Below are 21,514 nucleotides of genomic sequence, written 5' to 3'. Positions count from 1 at the left end.
TGCCCCCACCCGATCACACTCCCGCAGAGGAGCCCCAGTGTCATGCTGTGGTTTTTTCAGAAGTAGTTGCTGACTTCTGCTCATGGGAGCCTGAGGGTGTTGTACGTTTTCTACCTTTTCCTCTCCCTTTTCCTGTGAAAAAAGGGGTACTTTTAGCCTTTTTGTACTTGTTTGTACTTGTTGGGCCGAAAGGACTGCATAATATGAGAATTATATACTTTTTTAGCCGGCGTAGCTGCTGACGGCAGAAATGCTGACTTGCCAGATGTAGTAGTTGATATCATGGCATCTAATTTCTCTCCAAAGAGGGCCTTACCATTGTATGGGAGCGCCTCAATATTTATTTTGGATTCTACATCAGCATTCCATTGGCGTATCCAGAACGCCCTGCGGGCTGAAACCACCATAGCAGAGGCACGTGAGCCCAGTAAGCCTACGTCCTTCATAGCCTCAACCAAATAACCTGCAGAATCTTTGATATGACCTAGAATTTGCAGCATGTCATCTTTATCGACCGTGTCAATATTAACAATGAAGTTATCTGCCCACTTTTCGACTGCGTTATCTACCCACGCAGAAGCAATTGTGGGCCTAAGTAATGTACCCGCAGCAACACAGATGAACTTTAAAGTCGTCTCTAATTTGCGGTCGCTGGTTCTTTTAATGAAGCTGACCCTGGGGCAGGCAAAATGATTTTCTTTGACAACCTAGAAACTGAGGTGTCTATCATTGGGGGTGTCTCCCACTTACGCATATCCTCTTCTGGGAAAGGGTACTCTACCCGCAACCTTTTAGGGATAGCAAATTTATTTTTCGGGTTAGCCCAGGATTCCTCAAAAAATGTATTTAAGTCCTTAGACGGAGGAAAAGTCACCACCTGTTTTTTTATTTAATTTAAAATAATCTTTTTCCTCAGGTGGAGGTGTTGTGTCAGGAAATTCCAACCTCTTTTATAGCGACTATCATACATTGAATGCTCTTAGCCAGTTTGGGGTCTACCCCTCTCAAATCCCCAGTGTCGACGTCAGTGTCGGAATCTGTGTCAGTGTCCCTTTGCATAATTTGGGCCAGGGACCTTTTCTGGGAACTGGAGGGGTCCCGAGTGGATGATGTGGAACAATCAGCAAATAGAGCATCTTCCACAGACTGCCTCCAATGCTTTGTCTGTTCCTCAGACTCAGAGAATTTCTTCGCTAGTTTAGCCATATTACTCTGCAGCTTTCTCACCCACACAAGCTCAGAACACTCTTGTGTCTCTAACATGGGTTCCTCTGGGGAAGAACTTTCTCTAGACATGTTACACGCGTGTATAGTCACACCACTCACACACACACACACTAATGGGGACAGACCTACACTAATGTCTGTCAGAGGGACCCAGAGGGAATTGCCAGTCCACAACACGCGCCCTATATGTATTACATACGATGAATATACATATATACCAAAACAGCGCTTTTTTATCCAATGTGAAGCCCGCAGACTTCAACAAATTATGTGCTCCCCTCCCCTTATATAACACCCTGGTACTTGTATCAGTGATGTGTGAGGAGAAGTAGCCTGCAGGATCAGTGCTCCGGCGTCTCTGTGAGGAGAAAATGGCGCTAATTGAGTGTTACAATCAATTCTGAGGTGAATCCCCGCCCCCTGTAATGGAGCGGTTCAGCCACGGTAATATTTATACTGGCAGGGGGTGGTGTACATCAGCGGCTCACATGTATGTACATTTTGCCAGTGAGAGTAAGGATTTGTCATGTCCCTCAGAGCGCGCCCCTCCCCGCGCGCTCTGCACCCTGCACTGAGAGACATGTTGCTGCGCAGCGTCCCGCGCTGCACTGGTACCTTTACGCTGCCATGATGACCGGAGGGCCCCTCTCTGCAGGTCTGTGGTTAATACTCACCAGCCTTCTGACTTCTGGCTTTGTTAGGGGGTGGCGGCAGTGCTGTGGGAGTGAGCAGCAGCCAGGCAAGGGCTGTGTTCAGTACCCTTCAGGAGCTAATGGCGTCCTGTCAGCGGAAGCAGAGCCATTAAGCTAACTGAGAATTTGGTTCCTACTTCCCCCCCTAAGTCCCACGAAGCAGGGAAGCTGTTGCCAGCAGCTTCCCTGTAAAATAAAAAAACCTAACAAAGTCATTTCCAGCAGAACTCTGTAGAGCTCAACTGGTGTGCATCCAGTCTCCCGGGCACATTTTCTAAACTGAGGTCTGGAGGCGGGGCATAGAGGGAGGGGCAAGTTCACTGTTAAAATAAGATTTTACTCACCGGTAAATCTATTTCTCGTAGTCCGTAGTGGATGCTGGGAACTCCGTAAGGACCATGGGGAATAGCGGCTCCGCAGGAGACTGGGCACAACTAAAGAAAGCTTTAGGTCACCTGGTGTGCACTGGCTCCTCCCACTATGACCCTCCTCCAAGCCTCAGTTAGGACACTGTGCCCGGACGAGCTGACATAATAAGGAAGGATTTTGAATCCCGGGTAAGACTCATACCAGCCACACCAATCACACCGTATAACTCGTGATACTATACCCAATTAACAGTATGAATATAACTGAGCCTCTCAACAGATGGCTCAACAATAACCCTTTAGTTAGGCAATAACTATATACAAATATTGCAGACAATCCGCACTTGGGATGGGCGCCCAGCATCCACTACGGACTACGAGAAATAGATTTAACGGTGAGTAAAATCTTATTTTCTCTGACGTCCTAGTGGATGCTGGGAACTCCGTAAGGACCATGGGGATTATACCAAAGCTCCCAAACGGGCGGGAGAGTGCGGATGACTCTGCAGCACCGAATGAGAGAACTCCAGGTCCTCCTCAGCCAGGGTATCAATTTTGTAGAATTTAGCAAACGTGTTTGCCCCTGACCAAGTTGCAGCTCGGCAAAGTTGGAAAGCCGAGACCCCTCGGGCAGCTGCCCAAGATGAGCCCACCTTCCTTGTGGAATGGGCTTTTACAGATTTTGGCTGCGGTAGTCCAGCCGCAGAATGCGCCAGCTGAATTGTGCTACAAATCCAGCGAGCAATAGTCTGCTTAGAAGCAGGAGCACCCAGTTTGCTGGGTGCATACAGGATAAACAGCGAGTCAGTTCTCCTGACTCTAGCCGTCCTGGAAACATAATTTTTCAAGGCCCTGACTACGTCCAGTAACTTGGAATCCTCCAAGTCCCTAGTAGCCGCAGGCACTACAATAGTTGGTTCAAGTGAAAAGCTGATATCACCTTAGGGAGAAACTGGGGACGAGTCCTCAATTCTGCCCTATCCATATGGAAAATCAGATAAGGACTTTTATATGACAAAGCCGCCAATTCTGATACACGCCTGGCCGAAGCCAAGGCCAATAACATGACCACTTTCCGCGTGAGATATTTTAGATCCACGGTTTTTAGTGGCTCACACCAATGTGATTTTAAGAAACTCAACACCACGTTGAGAACCCAAGGTGCCACTGGAGGCACAACCGGGGGCTGAATATGCAGCACTCCTTTTACAATGTCTGAACTTCAGGTACTGAAGCTAGTTCTTTTTGGAAGAAAATCGACAGAGCCGAGATCTGTACCTTAATGGAGCCTAATTTTAGGCCCATAGACACTCCTGCTTGTAGGAAATGCAGAAATCGACCTAGTTGAAATTCCTCTGTTGGGGCCTTTTTGGCCCCACACCAAGCAACATATTTTCGCCTTATGCGGTGATAATGTTTTGCAGTTACATCTTTCCTGGCTTGAATCAGCGTAGGAATGACTTCCTCCGGAATGCCCTTTTCCTTTAGGATCCGGCGTTCAACCGCCATGCCGTCAAAACGTAGCCGCGGTAAGTCTTGGAACAGACAGGGCCCCTGCTGCCGCAGGTCCTGTCTGAGCGGCAGAGGCCATGGGTCCTCTGATATAATTTCTTGAAGTTCTGGGTACCAAGCTCTTCTTGGCCAATCCGGAACCACGAGTATCGTTCTTACTCCTCGCCTTCCTATTATTCTCAGTACCTTTTGTATGAGAGGCAGAGGGAGGAACACATAAACCGACTGGTACACCCACGGTGTTACCAGAGCGTCCACAGCTATCGCCTGAGGGTCCTTTGACCTGGCGCAATATCTTTTATAGCTTTTTGTTGAGGCGGGACGCCATCATGTCCACCTGTGGCCTTTCCCAATGGTGTACAATCCTTTGGAAGACTTCTGGATGAAATCCCCACTCTCCCGGGTGGAGGTCGTGTCCGCTGAGAAGATCTGCTTCCCAGTCGTCCACTCCGGGAATGAACACTGCTGACAGTGTTAACACATGATTTTCCGCCCATCGGAGAATCCTTGTGGCTTCTGCCATCGCCATCCTGCTTCTTGTGCCGCCCCGTTGGTTTACATGGGCGACTGCCGTGATGTTGTCTGATTGGATCAGTACCGGCTGGTTTTGAAGCAGAGGCCTTGCCTGACTCAGGGCATTGTAAATGGCCCTCAGTTCCAGAATATTTATGTGTAGGGAAGTCACTTGACTTGACCAAAGTCCCTGGAAGTTTTTTCCCTGTGTGACTGCCCCCCAGCCTCAAAGGCTGGCATCCATGGTCACTAGGACCTAGTCCTGTATGCCGAACCTGCGGCCCTCTTGCATGGAACCTGCCGAATGGGATTGCTTCGTAGGAAGCTACCATTTTTTCCCAGGACTCGCGTGCAATGATGCACCGATACCTGTTTTTGCTTCAGGAGGTCTCTGACTAGAGATGACAGTTCCTTGGCTTTCTCCTCCGGGAGAAACACTTATTTCAGTTCTGTGTCCAGAACCATCCCCAGGAACAGTAGACGTGTCGTAGGAACCAGCTGTGACTTTGGACTGTTTAGAATCCAACCGTGCTGTTGTAGCACTTTCCAAAATAGTGCTACCCCGACTAGCAACTGCTCCTTGGACCTTGCCCTTATAAGGATATTGTCCAAGTATGGGATAATTAAAACTCCCTTTTTTCGAAGGAGTATCATCATTTTGGCCATTACCTTGGTAAACACCCTCGGTGCCATGTACAGTCCAAACGGCAGTGTCTGGACTTGGTAATGGTAATCCTGTACCACAAAATAAGAATTTACTTACCGATAATTCTATTTCTCGGAGTCCGTAGTGGATGCTGGGGTTCCTGAAAGGACCATGGGGGAATAGCGGCTCCGCAGGAGACAGGGCACAAAAGTAAAGCTTTCCGATCAGGTGGTGTGCACTGGCTCCTCCCCCCATGACCCTCCTCCAAGCCAGTTAGGTACTGTGCCCGGACGAGCCTACACAATAAGGGAGGAATTTTGAATCCCGGGTAAGACGCATACCAGCCACACCAATCACACCGTACAACTTGTGATCAAACCCAGTTAACAGTATGATAACAGAGGAGCCTCTGAAAGATGGCTTCCTAAACAATAACCCGAATTAGTTAACAATAACTATGTACAATTATTGCAGATAATCCGCACTTGGGATGGGCGCCCAGCATCCACTACGGACTCCGAGAAATAGAATTATCGGTAAGTAAATTCTTATTTTCTCTATCGTCCTAGTGGATGCTGGGGTTCCTGAAAGGACCATGGGGATTATACCAAAGCTCCCAAACGGGCGGGAGAGTGCGGATGACTCTGCAGCACCGAATGAGAGAACTCCAGGTCCTCCTTAGCCAGAGTATCAAATTTGTAAAATTTTACAAACGTGTTCTCCCCTGACCACGTAGCTGCTCGGCAAAGTTGTAATGCCGAGACCCCTCGGGCAGCCGCCCAAGATGAGCCCACCTTCCTTGTGGAGTGGGCCTTTACAGATTTAGGCTGTGGCAGGCCTGCCACAGAATGAGCAAGCTGAATTGTACTACAAATCCAACGAGCAATAGTCTGCTTAGAAGCAGGAGCACCCAGCTTGTTGGGTGCATACAGGATAAACAGCGAATCAGATTTTCTGACTCCAGCTGTCCTTGCAATATATATTTTTAATGCTCTGACAACGTCCAGTAACTTGGAGTCCTCCAAGTCACTTGTAGCCGCAGGCACTACAATAGGCTGGTTCAGATGAAATGCTGACACCACCTTAGGGAGAAAATGCGGACGAGTCCGCAGTTCTGCCCTGTCCGAATGGAAAATCAGATATGGGCTTTTGTAAGATAAAGCTGCCAGTTCTGACACTCTCCTGGCCGAAGCCAGGGCTAGTAACATGGTCACTTTCCATGTGAGATATTTTAAATCCACCTTTTTTAGTGGTTCAAACCAATGAGATTTTAGAAATTCCAAAACCACATTGAGATCCCACGGTGCCACTGGAGGCACCACAGGAGGCTGTATATGCAGCACTCCCTTAACAAAAGTCTGGACTTCAGGAACTGAAGCCAATTCTTTTTGAAAGAAAATCGACAGGGCCGAAATTTGAACCTTAATAGATCCCAATTTGAGACCCATAGACAATCCTGATTGCAGGAAATGTAGGAATCGACCCAGTTGAAATTCCTCCGTCGGAGCACTCCGATCCTCGCACCACGCAACATATCTTCGCCAAATGCGGTGATAGTGTTGCACGGTTACTTCCTTCCCTGCTTTAATCAAAGTAGGAATGACTTCTTCCGGCATGCCTTTTTCCTTTAGGATCCGGCGTTCAACCGCCATGCCGTCAAACGCAGCCGCGGTAAGTCTTGAAACAGACAGGGACCCTGCTGAAGCAAGTCCCTCCTTAGAGGTAGAGGCCACGGATCTTCCGTGATCATCTCTTGAAGTTCCGGGTACCAAGTCCTTCTTGGCCAATCCGGAACCACTAGTATCGTTCTTACGCCTCTTTGCCGTATAATTCTCAATACTTTTGGTATGAGAGGCAGAGGAGGAAACACATACACCGACTGGTACACCCAAGGCGTTACCAGCGCGTCCACAGCTATTGCCTGCGGATCTCTTGACCTGGCGCAATACCTGTCCAGTTTTTTGTTGAGGCGAGACGCCATCATGTCCACCATTGGTCTTTCCCAACGGGTTACCAGCATGTGGAAGACTTCCGGATGAAGTCCCCACTCTCCCGGGTGAAGGTCGTGTCTGCTGAGGAAGTCTGCTTCCCAGTTGTCCACTCCCGGGATGAACACTGCTGACAGTGCTATCACATGATTCTCTGCCCAGCGAAGAATCCTTGCAGCTTCTGCCATTGCACTCCTGCTTCTTGTGCCGCCCTGTCTGTTTACATGGGCGACTGCCGTGATGTTGTCCGACTGGATCAACACCGGTTTTCCTTGAAGCAGAGGTTCTGCCTGGCTTAGAGCATTGTAGATTGCTCTTAGTTCCAGAATGTTTATGTGAAGAGACGTTTCCAGGCTCGTCCACACTCCCTGGAAGTTTCTTCCTTGTGTGACTGCTCCCCAGCCTCTCAGGCTGGCGTCCGTGGTCACCAGGATCCAATCCTGTATGCCGAATCTGCGGCCCTCCAATAGATGAGCACTCTGCAACCACCACAGAAGAGATACCCTTGTCCTTGGAGACAGGGTTATCCGCTGGTGCATCTGAAGATGCGACCCTGACCATTTGTCTAACAGATCCCTCTGGAAAATTCGTGCATGGAATCTGCCGAATGGAATTGCTTCGTAAGAAGCCACCATTTTTCCCAGGACTCTTGTGCATTGATGTACAGACACCTTTCCTGGTTTTAGGAGGTTCCTGACAAGCTCGGACAACTCCTTGGCTTTTTCCTCCGGGAGAAAAACCTTTTTCTGAACCGTGTCCAGAATCATCCCTAGGAACAGCAGACGAGTTGTCGGCATTAACTGGGATTTTGGAATATTCAGAATCCAGCCGTGCTGTTTTAGCACTTCTTGAGACAGTGCTAATCCCCTCTCTAGCTGTTCTCTGGACCTTGCCCTTATTAGGAGATCGTCCAAGTATGGGATAATTAATACGCCTTTTCTTCGAAGAAGAATCATCATCTCGGCCATTACCTTTGTAAAGACCCGAGGTGCCGTGGACAATCCGAACGGCAGCGTCTGAAACTGATAGTGACAGTTTTGTACAACGAACCTGAGGTACCCCTGGTGTGAGGGGTAAATTGGAACGTGGAGGTACGCATCCTTGATGTCCAAGGACACCATAAAGTCCCCTTCTTCCAGGTTCGCTATCACTGCTCTGAGTGACTCCATTTTGAACTTGAACTTCTTTATGTACAGGTTCAAGGACTTCAGATTTAGAATAGGTCTTACCGAGCCGTCCGGCTTCGGTACCACAAATAGAGTGGAATAATACCCCTTTCCCTGTTGTAGAAGAGGTACCTTGACTATCACCTGCTGAGAGTACAGCTTGTGAATGGCTTCCAAAACCGTCTCCCTTTCGGAGGGGGACGTTGGTAAAGCAGACTTCAGGAAACGGCGAGGCGGATCTGTCTCTAGTTCCAACCTGTACCCCTGAGATATTATCTGCAGGATCCAGGGATCTACCTGCGAGTGAGCCCACTGCGCGCTGAAATTCTTGAGACGACCGCCCACCGCCCCCGAGTCCGCTTGAGAAGCCCCAGCGTCATGCTGAGGCTTTTGTAGAAGCGGGGGGAGGGCTTCTGTTCCTGGGAAGGAGCTGCCTGTTGGTGTCTCTTCCCCCTTCCTCTGCCACGTGGCAGATATGAATATCCCTTTGCTCTCTTGTTTTTAAAGGAACGAAAGGGCTGCGGTTGAAAAGTCGGTGTCTTTTTCTGTTGGGGAGTAGCTTGAGGTAAAAAGGTGGATTTCCCGGCTGTAGCCGTGGCCACCAAATCTGATAGACCGACTCCAAATAACTCCTCCCCTTTATACGGCAAAACTTCCATATGCCGTTTTGAGTCCGCATCGCCTGACCACTGTCGCGTCCATAAACTTCTTCTGGCCGAAATGGACATAGCACTTACCCGTGATGCCAGTGTGCAGATATCCCTCTGTGCATCACGCATATAAAGAAATGCATCCTTTATTTGCTCTAAAGACAGTAAAACATTGTCCCTATCCAGGGTATCAATATTTTCAATCAGGGACTCTGACCAAACTACTCCAGCACTGCACATCCAGGCTGACGCTATAGCTGGTCGTAGTATAACACCTGTATGTGTGTTTCTTTAATTGCGGCCGTCTCAGGAGAGGGTAACGCCACTTGTTTAGATAAGCGTGTGAGCGCCTTATCCACCCTAGGAGGTGTTTCCCAGCGCGCCCTAACCTCTGACGGGAAAGGGTATAAAGCTAATAACTTCTTTGAAATTAGCATCTTTTTATCGGGGGCAACCCACGCTTCATCACATACATCATTTAGTTCTTCTGATTCAGGAAAAACTATAGGTAGTTTTTTCACACCCCACATAATACCCTGTTTAGTGGTACCTGTAGTATCAGCTAAATGTAACGCCTCCTTCATTGCCAAAATCATATAACGTGTGGCCCTACTGGAAAATACGGTTGATTCGTCACCGTCGCCACTGGAATCAGTGCCTGTGTCTGGGTCTGTGTCGACCGACTGAGGCAAAGGGCGTTTTACAGCCCCTGACGGTGTTTGAGGCGCCTGGACAGGCACTAACTGATTGTCCGGCCGTCTCATGTCGTCAAACGACTGCTTTAGCGTGTTGACACTATCCCGTAATTCCATAAATAAAGGCATCCATTCTGGTGTCGACCCCCTAGGAGGTGACATCCCCATATTTGGCAATTGCTCCGCCTCCACACCAATATCGTCCTCATACATGTCGACACACACGTACCGACACACAGCAGACACACAGGGAATGCTCTTAACGAAGACAGGACCCCACTAGCCCTTTGGGGAAACAGAGGGAGAGTTTGCCAGCACACACCAAAAGCGCTATATATGACAGGGATAGCCTTATAATAAGTGCTCCCTGTATAGCTGCTTTTATAATATAATTTTTGCCACTATTTTGCCCCCCCTCTCTTGTTTTACCCTGTTTCTGTAGTGCAGTGCAGGGGAGAGACCTGGGAGCCGTCCTGACCAGCGGAGCTGTGTAAGGAAAATGGCGCTGTGTGCTGAGGAGATAGGCCCCGCCCCTTTTCCGGCGGGCTCGTCTCCCGCTCTTTAGTGTATTCTGGCAGGGGTTAAATATCTCCATATAGCCCCGGAGGCTATATGTGAGGTATTTTTTAGCCAAATAGGTTTTCATTTGCCTCCCAGGGCGCTCCCCTCCCAGCGCCCTGCACCCTCAGTGACTGCCGTGTGAAGTGTGCTGAGAGGAAAATGGCGCACAGCTGCAGTGCTGTGCGCTACCTTTAGAAGACTGAGGAGTCTTCTGCCGCCGATTCTGGACCTCTTCATGTTTCAGCGTCTGCAAGGGGGCCGGCGGCGAGGCTCCGGTGACCATCCAGGCTGTACCTGTGATCGTCCCTCTGGAGCTGATGTCCAGTAGCCAAGAAGCCAATCCATCCTGCACGCAGGTGAGTTCACTTCTTCTCCCCTAAGTCCCTCGTTGCAGTGATCCTGTTGCCAGCAGGACTCACTGTAAAATAAAAAACCTAAGCTAAACTTTCTCTAAGCAGCTCTTTAGGAGAGCCACCTAGATTGCACCCTTCTCGGCCGGGCACAAAAATCTAACTGGCTTGGAGGAGGGTCATGGGGGGAGGAGCCAGTGCACACCACCTGATCGGAAAGCTTTACTTTTGTGCCCTGTCTCCTGCGGAGCCGCTATTCCCCCATGGTCCTTTCAGGAACCCCAGCATCCACTAGGACGATAGAGAAATCTGAGGTACTCCTGGCGAGGATGGTAAATGGGGACATGCAGGTAAGCATCCTTGATGTCCCGGGATCCCATGTAATCCCCCTCGTCCAGGCTTGCAATAACCGCCCTGAGCGATTCCATCTTGAACTTTAATTTCTCTGACGTCCTAAGTGGATGCTGGGGACTCCGTCAGGACCATGGGGATTAGCGGCTCCGCAGGAGACAGGGCACAAAACTAAAGCTTTAGGATCAGGTGGTGTGTACTGGCTCCTCCCCCTATGACCCTCCTCCAAGCCTCAGTTAGGTTTTTGTGCCCCTCCGAGCAGGGTGCAATCTAGGTGGCTCTCTTAAGGAGCTGCTTAGAAAAAGTTTTTAGGTTTCTTATTTTCAGTGAGTCCTGCTGGCAACAGGCTCACTGCATCGAGGGACTTAGGGGAGAGAAGTTCAACTCACCTGCGTGCAGGATGGATTGGCTTCTTAGGCTACTGGACACCATTAGCTCCAGAGGGAGTCGGAACACAGGTCTCACCCTGGGGTTCGTCCCGGAGCCGCGCCGCCGACCCCCCTTGCAGATGCTGAAGATTGAAGGTCCAGAAACCGGCGGCAGAAGGCTTTTCAGTCTTCATGAAGGTAGCGCACAGCACTGCAGCTGTGCGCCATTGTTGTCACACACTTCACACCAACGGTCACGGAGGGTGCAGGGCGTTGCTGGGGGCGCCCTGGGCAGCAATGTATAATACCTTATTCTGGCTAAAAATACATCACATATAGCCCCTGGAGGCTATATGGATGTATTTAACCCCTGCCAGGTCTCAGAAAAACGGGAGAAGAAGCCCGCCGAAAAGGGGGCGGGGCCTATTCTCCTCAGCACACAGCGCCATTTTCCCTCACAGAAAGGCTGGTGGGAAGGCTCCCAGGCTCTCCCCTGCACTGCACTACAGAAACAGGGTTAAAACAGAGAGGGGGGGCACTTATTTGGCGATATGTATATATATATTAAAATGCTATAAGGGAAAAACACTTATATAAAGGTTGTCCCTGTATAATATAGCGTTTTTGGTGTGTGCTGGCAAACTCTCCCTCTGTCTCCCCAAAGGGCTAGTGGGGTCCTGTCCTCTATCAGAGCATTCCCTGTGTGTGTGCTGTGTGTCGGTACTTGTGTGTCGACATGTATGAGGACTATGTTGGTGAGGAGGCGGAGCAATTGCCGGTAATGGTGATGTCACTCTCTAGGGAGTCGACACCGGAATGGATGGCTTATTTAAGGAATTACGTGATAATGTCAACACGCTGCAAGGTCGGTTGACGACATGAGACGGCCGGCAAACCAATTAGTACCTGTCCAGGCGTCTAAAACACCGTCAGGGGCGTTAAAACGTCCTTTTACCTCAGTCGGTCGACACAGACACAGACACGGACACTGACTCCAGTGTCGACGGTGAAGAAACAAACGTATTTTCCTTTAGGGCCACACGTTACTTGTTAAGGGCAATGAAGGAGATGTTACATATTTCTGATACTACAAGTACCACAAAAAAGGGTATTATGTGGAGTGTGAAAAAACTACATGTGGTTTTTCCTGAATCAGATAAATTAAATGAAGTGTGTGATGATGCGTGGGTTTCCCCCGATAGAAAATTATTGGCGGTATACCCTTTCCCGCCAGAAGTTATGGCGCGTTGGGAAACACACCTTAGGGTGGATAAGGCGCTCACACGCTTATAAAAACAAGTGGCGTTACCGTCTCCAGATACGGACGCCCTCAAGGAGCCAACTGATAGGAGGTTGGAAAATATCCTAAAAAGTATATACACACATACTGGCGTTATACTGCGACCAGCGATCGCCTCAGCCTGGATGGGCAGCGCTGGGGTGGCTTGGTCGGATTCCCTGACTGGAAATATAGATACCCTTGACAGGGACAGTATTTTATTGACTATAGAGCATTTAAAAGATGCATTTCTATATATGCAAAACTCTGGCATCAAGAGTAAGTGCGATGTCCATATCTGCCAGACGATGTTTATGGACACGACAGTGGTCAGGTGATGCAGATTCCAAACGGCACATGGAAGTATTGCCGTATAAAGGGGAGGAGTTATTTGGGGTCGGTCCATCGGACCTGGTGGCCACGGCAACAGCTAGAAAATCCACCTTTTTTACCCCAAGTCACATCTCAGCAGAAAAAGACATAGTTTTTTCAGCCTCAGTCCTTTCGTCCCCATAATATCTGCCCAGGGATAGAGGTAAGGGAAGAAGACTGCAGCAGGCAGCCCATTCCCAGGAACAGAAGCCTTCCACCGCTTCTGCCAAGTCCTCAGCATGACGCTGGGGCCGTACAAACAGGTGCGGTGGGGGGTCGTCTCAAGAGTTTCAGCACGTAGTGGGCTCACTCGCAAGTGGACCCCTGGATCCTACAAGTAGTATCCCAGGGGTACAGATTGGAAATTCGAGACGTCTCCCCTTCGCAGGTTCCTGAAGTTTGCTTTACCAACGTCTACCTCCGACAGGGAGGCAGTATTGGAAACAATTCACAAGCTGTATTCCCAGCAGGTGATAATCAAAGTACCCCTCCTACAACAAGTAAAGGGGTATTATTCCACACTATATTGTGGTACTGAAGCCAGACGGCTCGGTGAGACCTATTCTAAATGGAGTCACTCAGAGCAGTGATAGCGAACCAGGAAGAAGGGGACTATATGGTGTCCCTGGACATCAAGGATGCTTACCTCCATGTCCAAATTTGCCCTTCTCACAAAGGGTACCTCAGGTTCGTGGTACAAAACTGTCACTATCAGTTTCAGACGCTGCCGTTTGGATTGTCCACGGCACCCCGGGTCTTTACCAAGGTAATGGCCGAAATTATGATTCTTCTTCAAAGAAAAGGCGTCTTAATTATCCCTTACTTGGACGATCTCCTGATAAGGGCAAGGTCCAGAGAACAGTTGGAGGTCTGAGTAGCACTATCTCAAGTAGTTCTACGACAGCACGGGTGGATTCTAAATATTCCAAAATCGCAGCTGTCTCCGACGACACGTCTGCTGTCCCTAGGGATGATTTTGGACACAGTCCAGAAAAAGGTGTTTCTCCCGGAGGAGAAAGCCAGGGAGTTATCCGAGCTAGTCAGGAACCTCCAAAAACCAGGAAAAGTGTCAGTGCATCATTGCACAAGGGTCCTGGGAAAAATGGTGGCTTCTTACGAAGCGATTCCATTCGGCAGATTTCACGCAAGAACTTTTCAGTGGGATCTGCTGGACAAATGGTCCGGATCGCATCTTCAGATGCATCAGCGGATAACCCTGTCTTCAAGGACAAGGGTGTCTCTTCTGTGGTGGCTGCAGAGTGCTCATCTACTAAAGTGCCACAGTTATGCATTCAGGACTGGGTCCTGGTGACCACGGATTCCAGCTTGAAAGGCTGGGGAGCAGTCACACAGGGAAAAAATTTCCAGGGAGTGTGATCAAGTCTGGGGACTTCTCTCCGCATAAATATACTGGAGCTAAGAGCAATTTACAATGCTCTAAGCTTAGCAAGACCTCTGCTTCAAGGTCAGCCGGTATTGATCCAGTGGGACAACATCACGGCAGTCGCCCACGTAAACAGACAGGGCGGCACAAGAAGCAGGAGGACAATGGCAGAAACTGCAAGGATTCTTCGCTGGGCGGAAAATCATGTGATAGCACTGTCAGCAGTTTTCATTCCGGGAGTGGACAACTGGGAAGCAGACTTCCTCAGCACGACCTCCACCCGGGAGAGTGGGGACTTCATCGAGAAGTTGTTTCCACATGATTGTGCACCGTTGGGAAAGACCAAAGGTGGACATGATGGCGTCCCGCCTGAACAAAAAACTGGACAGGTATTGCGCCAGGTCAAGAGACCCTCAGGAAATAGCTGTGGACGTTCTGGTAACACCATGGGTGTACCAGTCGGTGTATGTGTTCCCTCCTCTGCTTCTCATACCAAAGGTACTGAGAATTATAAGACGTAGAGGAGTAAGAACTATACTCGTGGCTCCGGATAGGCCAAGAAGGACTTGGTACCCGGAACTTCATGAGAGGCTCACAGAGGACTCAGGGCCTCTGCCGATAAGAAGGGACTTGCTTCAGCAAGTACCGTGTCTGTTCCAAGACTTACCGCGGGTGCGTTTGACGGCATGGCGGTTGAACGCCGGATCCGAAGGGAAAAAAGGCATTCCGGAAGAGGTCATTCCTACCCTGGTCAAAGCCAGGAAGGAGGTGACCGCACAACATTATCACCACATGTGGCGAAAATATGTTGCGTGGTGTGAGGCCAGGAAGGCCCCACGAAGAAATTTCAACTCGGTCGATTCCTGCATTTCCTGCAAACAGGAGTGTCTATGGGCCTCAAATTGGGGTCCATTAAGGTTCAAATTTCGGCCCTGTCGATTTTCTTCCAGAAAGAATTGGCTTCAGTTCCTGAAGTCCAGAAATTTGACAAGGGAGTACTGCATATACAACCCCCTTTTTGTGCCTCCAGTGGCACTGTGGGATCTCAACGTAGTCCTGGGATTCCTCAAATCACGTTGGTTTAAACCGCTCAAATCTGTGGATTTGAAATATCTCACATGGAAAGTGACCATGATGTTGGCCCTGGCCTCGGCCAGGCGAGTGTCAGAATTGGCGGCTTTGTCTCACAAAAGCCCATATCTGATTGTCCATTCGGACAGGGCAGAGCTGCGGACTCGTCCCCAGTTTCTCCCTAAGGTGGTGTCAGCGTTTCATCTGAACCAGCTTATTGTGGTACCTGCGGCTACTAGAGACTTGGAGGACTCCAAGTTGCTAGATGTTGTCAGGGCCCTGAAAATATAGATTTCCAGGACGGCTGGAGTCAGGAAAACTGACTTGCTGTTATCCTGTATGCACCCAAAAAACTGGGTGCTCTTGCTTCTAAGCAGACGATTGCTAGTTGAATGTGTAGTACAATTCAGCTTGCACATTCTGTGGCAGGACTGCCACAGCCAAAATATATAAATGCCCATTCCACAAGGAAGGTGGGCTCATCTTGGGCGACTGCCCGAGGGGTCTCGGCTTTACAACTTTGCCGAGCTGCTACTTGGTCAGGGGCACACCCTGGCTGAGGAGGACCTGGAGTTCTCTCACTCGGTGCTGCAGAGTCATCCGCACTCTCCCGCCCGTTTGGGAGCTTTGGTATAATCCCCATGGTCCTGACGGAGTCCCCAGCATCCACTTAGGACGTCAGAGAAAATAAGATTTTACTTACCGATAAATCTATTTCTCGTAGTCCGTAGTGGATGCTGGGCGCCCATCCCAAGTGCGGATTGTCTGCAATACTTGTACATAGTTATTGTTACAAAAAAATCGGGTTGTTATTGTTGTGAGCCGTCTGTTCAGAGGCTCCTACGTTTGTCATACTGTTAACTGGGTTTAGATCACAAGTTATACGGTGTGATTGGTGTGGCTGGTATGAGTCTTACCCGGGATTCAATATCCTTCCTTATTGTGTACGCTCGTCCGGGCACAGTATCCTAACTGAGGCTTGGAGGAGGGTCATAGGGGGAGGAGCCAGTACACACCACCTGATCCTAAAGCTTTAGTTTTGTGCCCTGTCTCCTGCGGAGCCGCTAATCCCCATGGTCCTGACGGAGTCCCCAGCATCCACTACGGACTACGAGAAATAGATTTATCGGTAAGTAAAATCTTATTTTTTTTATGTATGTGTTCAAGGATTTTAAATATAAAATGGGTCACACCGAACCATGCGGTTTCGGTACCCCAAACCGTGTGGAATAGTAACCCCGTCCTTGTTGAAGTAGGGGCACCTTGAGTATTACCTGCTGGGAATACAGCTTATTAATTGCCTCTAGCGCAGCCTCCCTGCCTGAGGGAGTTGTCGGCAAGGCATATTTGAGGAAACGGCGGGGGGGGGGGGAGACATCTCGAATTCCAGCTTGTACCCCTGAAATACTACTTGAATGAAACAGGGATCCACCTGTGAGCGAGCCCACTGATCGCTGAAATTTTTCTGAGACGGCCCCCCACCGTACCTGGCTACACCTGTGGAGCCCCCGCGTCATGCTGTGGACTCAGAGGAAGCGAGAGAAGAATTTTGATTCTGGGAACAGGCTGACTGGTGCAGCTTTTTCCCTCTCCCCATGTCTCTGTACAGAAAGGAAGCGCCTTTGACCCGCTTGCTTTTCTGAAGCGGAAAGGACTGTACCTGATAATACAGTGCTTTCTTAGTCTGTGAGGAAACCTGAGGTAATGGATACGAGGTCCCAGAGACCATCCCCAAATAATTCCTCACCCTTATAAGGCAGAGTCTCTATGCGCCTTTTAAAGTCAGCATCACCTGTCCAGTGACAGGTCTCTAATACCCTCCTGACAGAATGGTCATTACATTCATTTTGGATGCCAGCCGGCAAAATATCCCTCTGTGCATCCCTCATATATAAGACGACGTCTTTAATATGTTCTCATGTGTGACAGGGTCACCGACCACGCTGCAGCAGCACGATCTGCAGGTCTCAGTCTAGTACCTGAGTGTGTAAATACAGACTTCAGGATAGCCTCCTGCTTTTTATCAACAGGTACCTTCAAAGTGGCCGTTCCTAAAACGGCAGTGCCACCTTTTTTGACAACCGTGTGAGCGCCTTATCCACCCTAGGGGATATCTCCCAGCGTAACTTATCCTCTGGCGGGAAAGGGTACGCCATCAGTAACTTTTTAGAAATTACCAGTTTCTTATCGGGGGGAACCCACGCTTTTCACACACTTCATTCATTCATCTGATGGGGGAACAAAACACTGCCTGCTTTTTCTCCCCAAACATAAAACCCTTTTTTAGTGGTACTTGGGTTAATGTCAGAAATGTGTAACACATTTTTTATTGCCGGGATTAAGTCACGGATGTTCCTAGTGGATTGTGTATATGTCTCAACCTTGTCGACACTGGAGTTAGACTCCGTGTCGACATCTGTGTCTGCCATCTGAGTGAGCGGGCGTTTTTTTTTTTTTTTGAGCCCCTGATGGCCTTTGAGACGCCTGGGCAGGCGCGGACTGAGAAGCCGGCTGTCCCACAGCTGTTACGTCATCCACCCTTTTATGTAAGGAGTTGACACTGTCGGTTAATACCTTTCACCTAACCATCCACTCTGGTGTCGGCCCCACAGGGGGCGACATCACATTTATCGGCATCTGCTCCGTCACCATATAAGCCTCATCATTAAACATGTCGACACAGCTGTACCGACACACCGCACACACACAGGGAATGCTCTGACTGAGGACAGGACCCCACAAAGCCCTTTGGGGAGACAGAGAGAGAGTATGCGAGCACACACCAGAGCGCTATATAATGTGGGGATTAACACTATAACTGAGTGAAATTTCCCCAATAGCTGCTTGTATATATAATATTGCGCCTAAATTTAGTGCCCCCCCCTCTCTTTTTAACCCTTTGAGCCTGAAAACTACAGGGGAGAGCCTGGGGAGCTTTCTTCCAGCTGCACTGTGAAGAGAAAATGGCGCCAGTGTGTCTGAGGGAGATAGCTCCGCCCCTTTTTCGCAGACTTTTCTCCCGCTTTTTTCTGGATTCTGGCAGGGGTATTTACCACATATATAGCCTCTGGGGCTATATATTGTGGTATTTTTGCCAGCCAAGGTGTTAATATTGCTGCTCAGGGCGCCCCCCCCCAGCGCCCTGCACCCTCAGTGACCGGAGTGTGAGGTGTACATGAGGAGCAATGGCGCACAGCTGCAGTGCTGTGCGCTACCTTGGTGAAGACTGATGTCTTCTGCCGCCGATTTTCCGGACCTCTTCTTGCTTCTGGCTCTGTAAGGGGGACGGCGGCGCGGCTCCGGGACCGAACACCAAGGACTGGGCCTGCGGTCGATCCCTCTGGAGCTAATGGTGTCCAGTAGCCTAAGAAGCCCAATCCGGCTGCAAGCAGGCGAGTTCGCTTCTTCTCCCCTTAGTCCCTCGCTGCAGTGAGCCTGTTGCCAGCAGGTCTCACTGAAAATAAAAAACCTAAATCTATACTTTCTTTCTAAGGGCTCAGGAGAGCCCCTAGTGTGCATCCAACCTCGGCCGGGCACAAAATCTAACTGAGGCTTGGAGGAGGGTCATAGTGGGAGGAGCCAGTGCACACCAGGTGACCTAAAGCTTTCTTTAGTTGTGCCCAGTCTCCTGCGGAGCCGCTATTCCCCATGGTCCTTACGGAGTTCCCAGCATCAACTAGGACGTCAGAGAAAAAGTCTTAAAGTGCCGAAGGCTCCTGCGAAACCGTCTATACCCCATGGTACTAAAATGGACCCCAGCATCCTCTAGGACGTAAGAGAAACTGTGATGCGTGCACATCTGCGTCCTCTGAACCCAACAGTGTACAGTATACCGTTCTATACATTTCTCAGGAGGCACACCCTAATGAATTGTGCTGCGCACGACAGTCGCTACGTCCGAACATGACCCTCTCCAGGAGGGACAGAACGCTCTGTTCCTGGACTTCCCTATTAATTTAGGATTGACATCACCTGTGTTGAACTTGTTAAAGAGAAAGCTATTTTACAACAGGTGATGGCAATCCGAAAAATAAGAGAAGTCCAGAAACAGAGCATTTTGTCCCTCCTGCAATGGGCCATGTTGGGAGGTAGGCAGTGTAATATTTATATTTTACAATAGAAAAACACTGCACTGACAGGTATTATAAGGATTACAGATTATGGTAGGATGAATCAGACATCTCCTACTGTCATCCCACAGGCCCAGAGTAGTAGCCAGGGGCCACATTTGACAGACTCTACTATAGCCGCAGGTGAGACACTGTCACTAACTGAGACAGCCGTGCTCCCTACACCATGATTGGTCAGCACAGCGATGACGTCAAGGAAGGAAGCCTCGCCCGTAAACATCGCTCAGCAGCGCTGATTGGCTGCAAGCAGGGAAGGCGCATGTTACAAGCCACGGTCATCTGTGATTGGTCGCGTGACTCGCGTCCTGCCCGTCCACGAGCACTCCTCCTCCGCCCGTGATTGGCCGGTGTCTCAGTCTCCTCTGGTCTCACTCTCTTCGCCATGTCCGAGCGCTCCGTGTCTACGGGGCCCTCGGGGGCCACCGTCATCTCCACACCGGGGGGGTCCTCCCTCAGCGGTGACGTTCCCGTTACTGGCCCCGCCCCGGCCGCAGGAGGTCCGGTTCGCATGAACTTATACGCGACCTGGGAGACAGACAGAGGCAGTGCGGCCTGCGTACCCAGGTGTGACGTAAGCACGTACTGTGATGTCATTCACACCTGCAGCTGAATAGGCGGGAGGAGTTAGGGAAGTCCTATGTATGACTGAGTGACGGTGTGTGGAGAGGGTGGGCAATGGGCACAGGCAGAGCAGCTGTATACCACTTATACTTATGTACTTTATGCACCTTCACCAGTGAATGCAGCAGGGCTATGTGTGTGGGAGTAGTGCATAAGGGTACGCCAGAATGCACTGTGTATTCCTGGATAATGTTTAGAGACACCCGACTTTACACCCACATACTTCCCTTGTGTAAACACGCTGCAGGCTGCTATTAGTAGGATATTGGCATCACTGGTTGACAATAAACAAGCAGCTGGTACAGGTTGAGTATCCCTTATCCAAAATTCAAAATCACACATTTTTGGTTCCCCTACTAAGATAATAACACATACATCTATATATTATACGTCTATATAATATATCTATATATACACACATAATATAGATGTCATTAGCTTGGTAGGAGAACCAAAAATGGGGGATTTTGGATAAGGGATGCTCAACCTGTAGTGTGTTTGTGTAAGAGAAATGTTATGTTTAGGTGAAGAGAAAGGGTGCATCTAAATATTGTCCTGGAATGCACAGTGTGATGCTGTCTGGCAGCTGGTACAACCGTTGCCAAGGTGGGCTGTTCTGAGTGTGTGTGTGTCCTTTCACATCTCCTGTACCAAAGCTTTCTAGGTGATTGGGTGGACATTTTGCAGCAGACTGTATATTCTTTGTGGTGCTACTATTCAGTGGGGATTTGGAAAGTTTGTTATTTATTATCAGTTATTTATATAGCGCACACATATTCCGCAGCGCTGTACAGAGAATATTTGCCCATTCACATCAGTCCCTGCCCCAGTGGAGCTTACAATCTGTTCCCTATCACATGTACACACACACATTCACGTTAGGTTAATTTTCGTTGGGAGCCAATTAACCTACCAGTATATTTTTGGATTGTGGGAGGAAACCCACGCAAGCACGGGGACAATATACAAACTCCACACAGTTAGGGCCATGGTGGGAATTGAACCCATGACCTCAGTGCTGTGAGGCAGCAATGCTAACCATTACACCATCTGTACCGTAAAGTTCTAAAGACAGCTATCTAACTGCTCTTTAATGTTTGTTTCATTGTTCCACCTCATTTGGTTGCGACCCACTGTACCTGGTCAGTTGGCTCCTCCTGAGTGGCTCGGTGTGGGGCCTCGATGTAGTAGATTTGCAGGGCCACTACTTGGTCCTTTACACACACTTTTATTTGTTTCTACTGGTTAGACTCCTTCGCCTCCAGAGATGCTGGGAACGTTCCTTCTGTAAGTGGACAGCTTTGGGACGTCCCCATTGTCTCACTCCAGTGTCCCTCATGGCTGAGAGGGAAACAAAATTTGGGTTCTTACTGTCTAAATCTGTTTCTCTGATGCCGTTGGGGACACTGGACACCCTCCCGTTTAGTCCTGGTTTTCCTGGGTGTGATTCGCTTGCTGTGTCTAAAGACTCGGGTTACTCAGAATGTCCGTGAAACCGCACGGTCATGTCAGTAACACTGCTTCAAAGGAAGCAACCACTGGCTTCAGCACACTCAGAAAACGGAACTCT

At 49.4% G+C, this 21,514-nt stretch overlaps 1 protein-coding gene across 2 annotated transcripts in view; it reads left to right on the top strand.

The window, feature by feature from the left end:
• Positions 1-21,514, top strand: part of PACS1 (phosphofurin acidic cluster sorting protein 1) — a 502,137-nt gene that overhangs the window by 46,518 nt on the left and 434,105 nt on the right. Inside the window, exon 1 of one of the 2 annotated variants that reach the window (XM_063945168.1) lies at positions 19,622-19,887. The exons of the other annotated variant lie outside the window; for it this stretch is intronic. Coding sequence (XP_063801238.1) covers positions 19,706-19,887 — 182 coding nt within the window. The 5' untranslated portion in view covers positions 19,622-19,705. Of the gene's footprint in view, positions 1-19,621; positions 19,888-21,514 lie in introns of those variants that run through there. 2 annotated transcript variants of the gene reach the window in all.

This window comes from Pseudophryne corroboree, chromosome 11 (assembly GCF_028390025.1).
Source record: "Pseudophryne corroboree isolate aPseCor3 chromosome 11, aPseCor3.hap2, whole genome shotgun sequence".
Classification (NCBI taxonomy): domain Eukaryota; kingdom Metazoa; phylum Chordata; class Amphibia; order Anura; family Myobatrachidae; genus Pseudophryne; species Pseudophryne corroboree.
The sequence above is the reverse complement of the archived record's forward strand: the minus strand, read 5'-3'. Positions and strand labels throughout refer to the sequence as shown.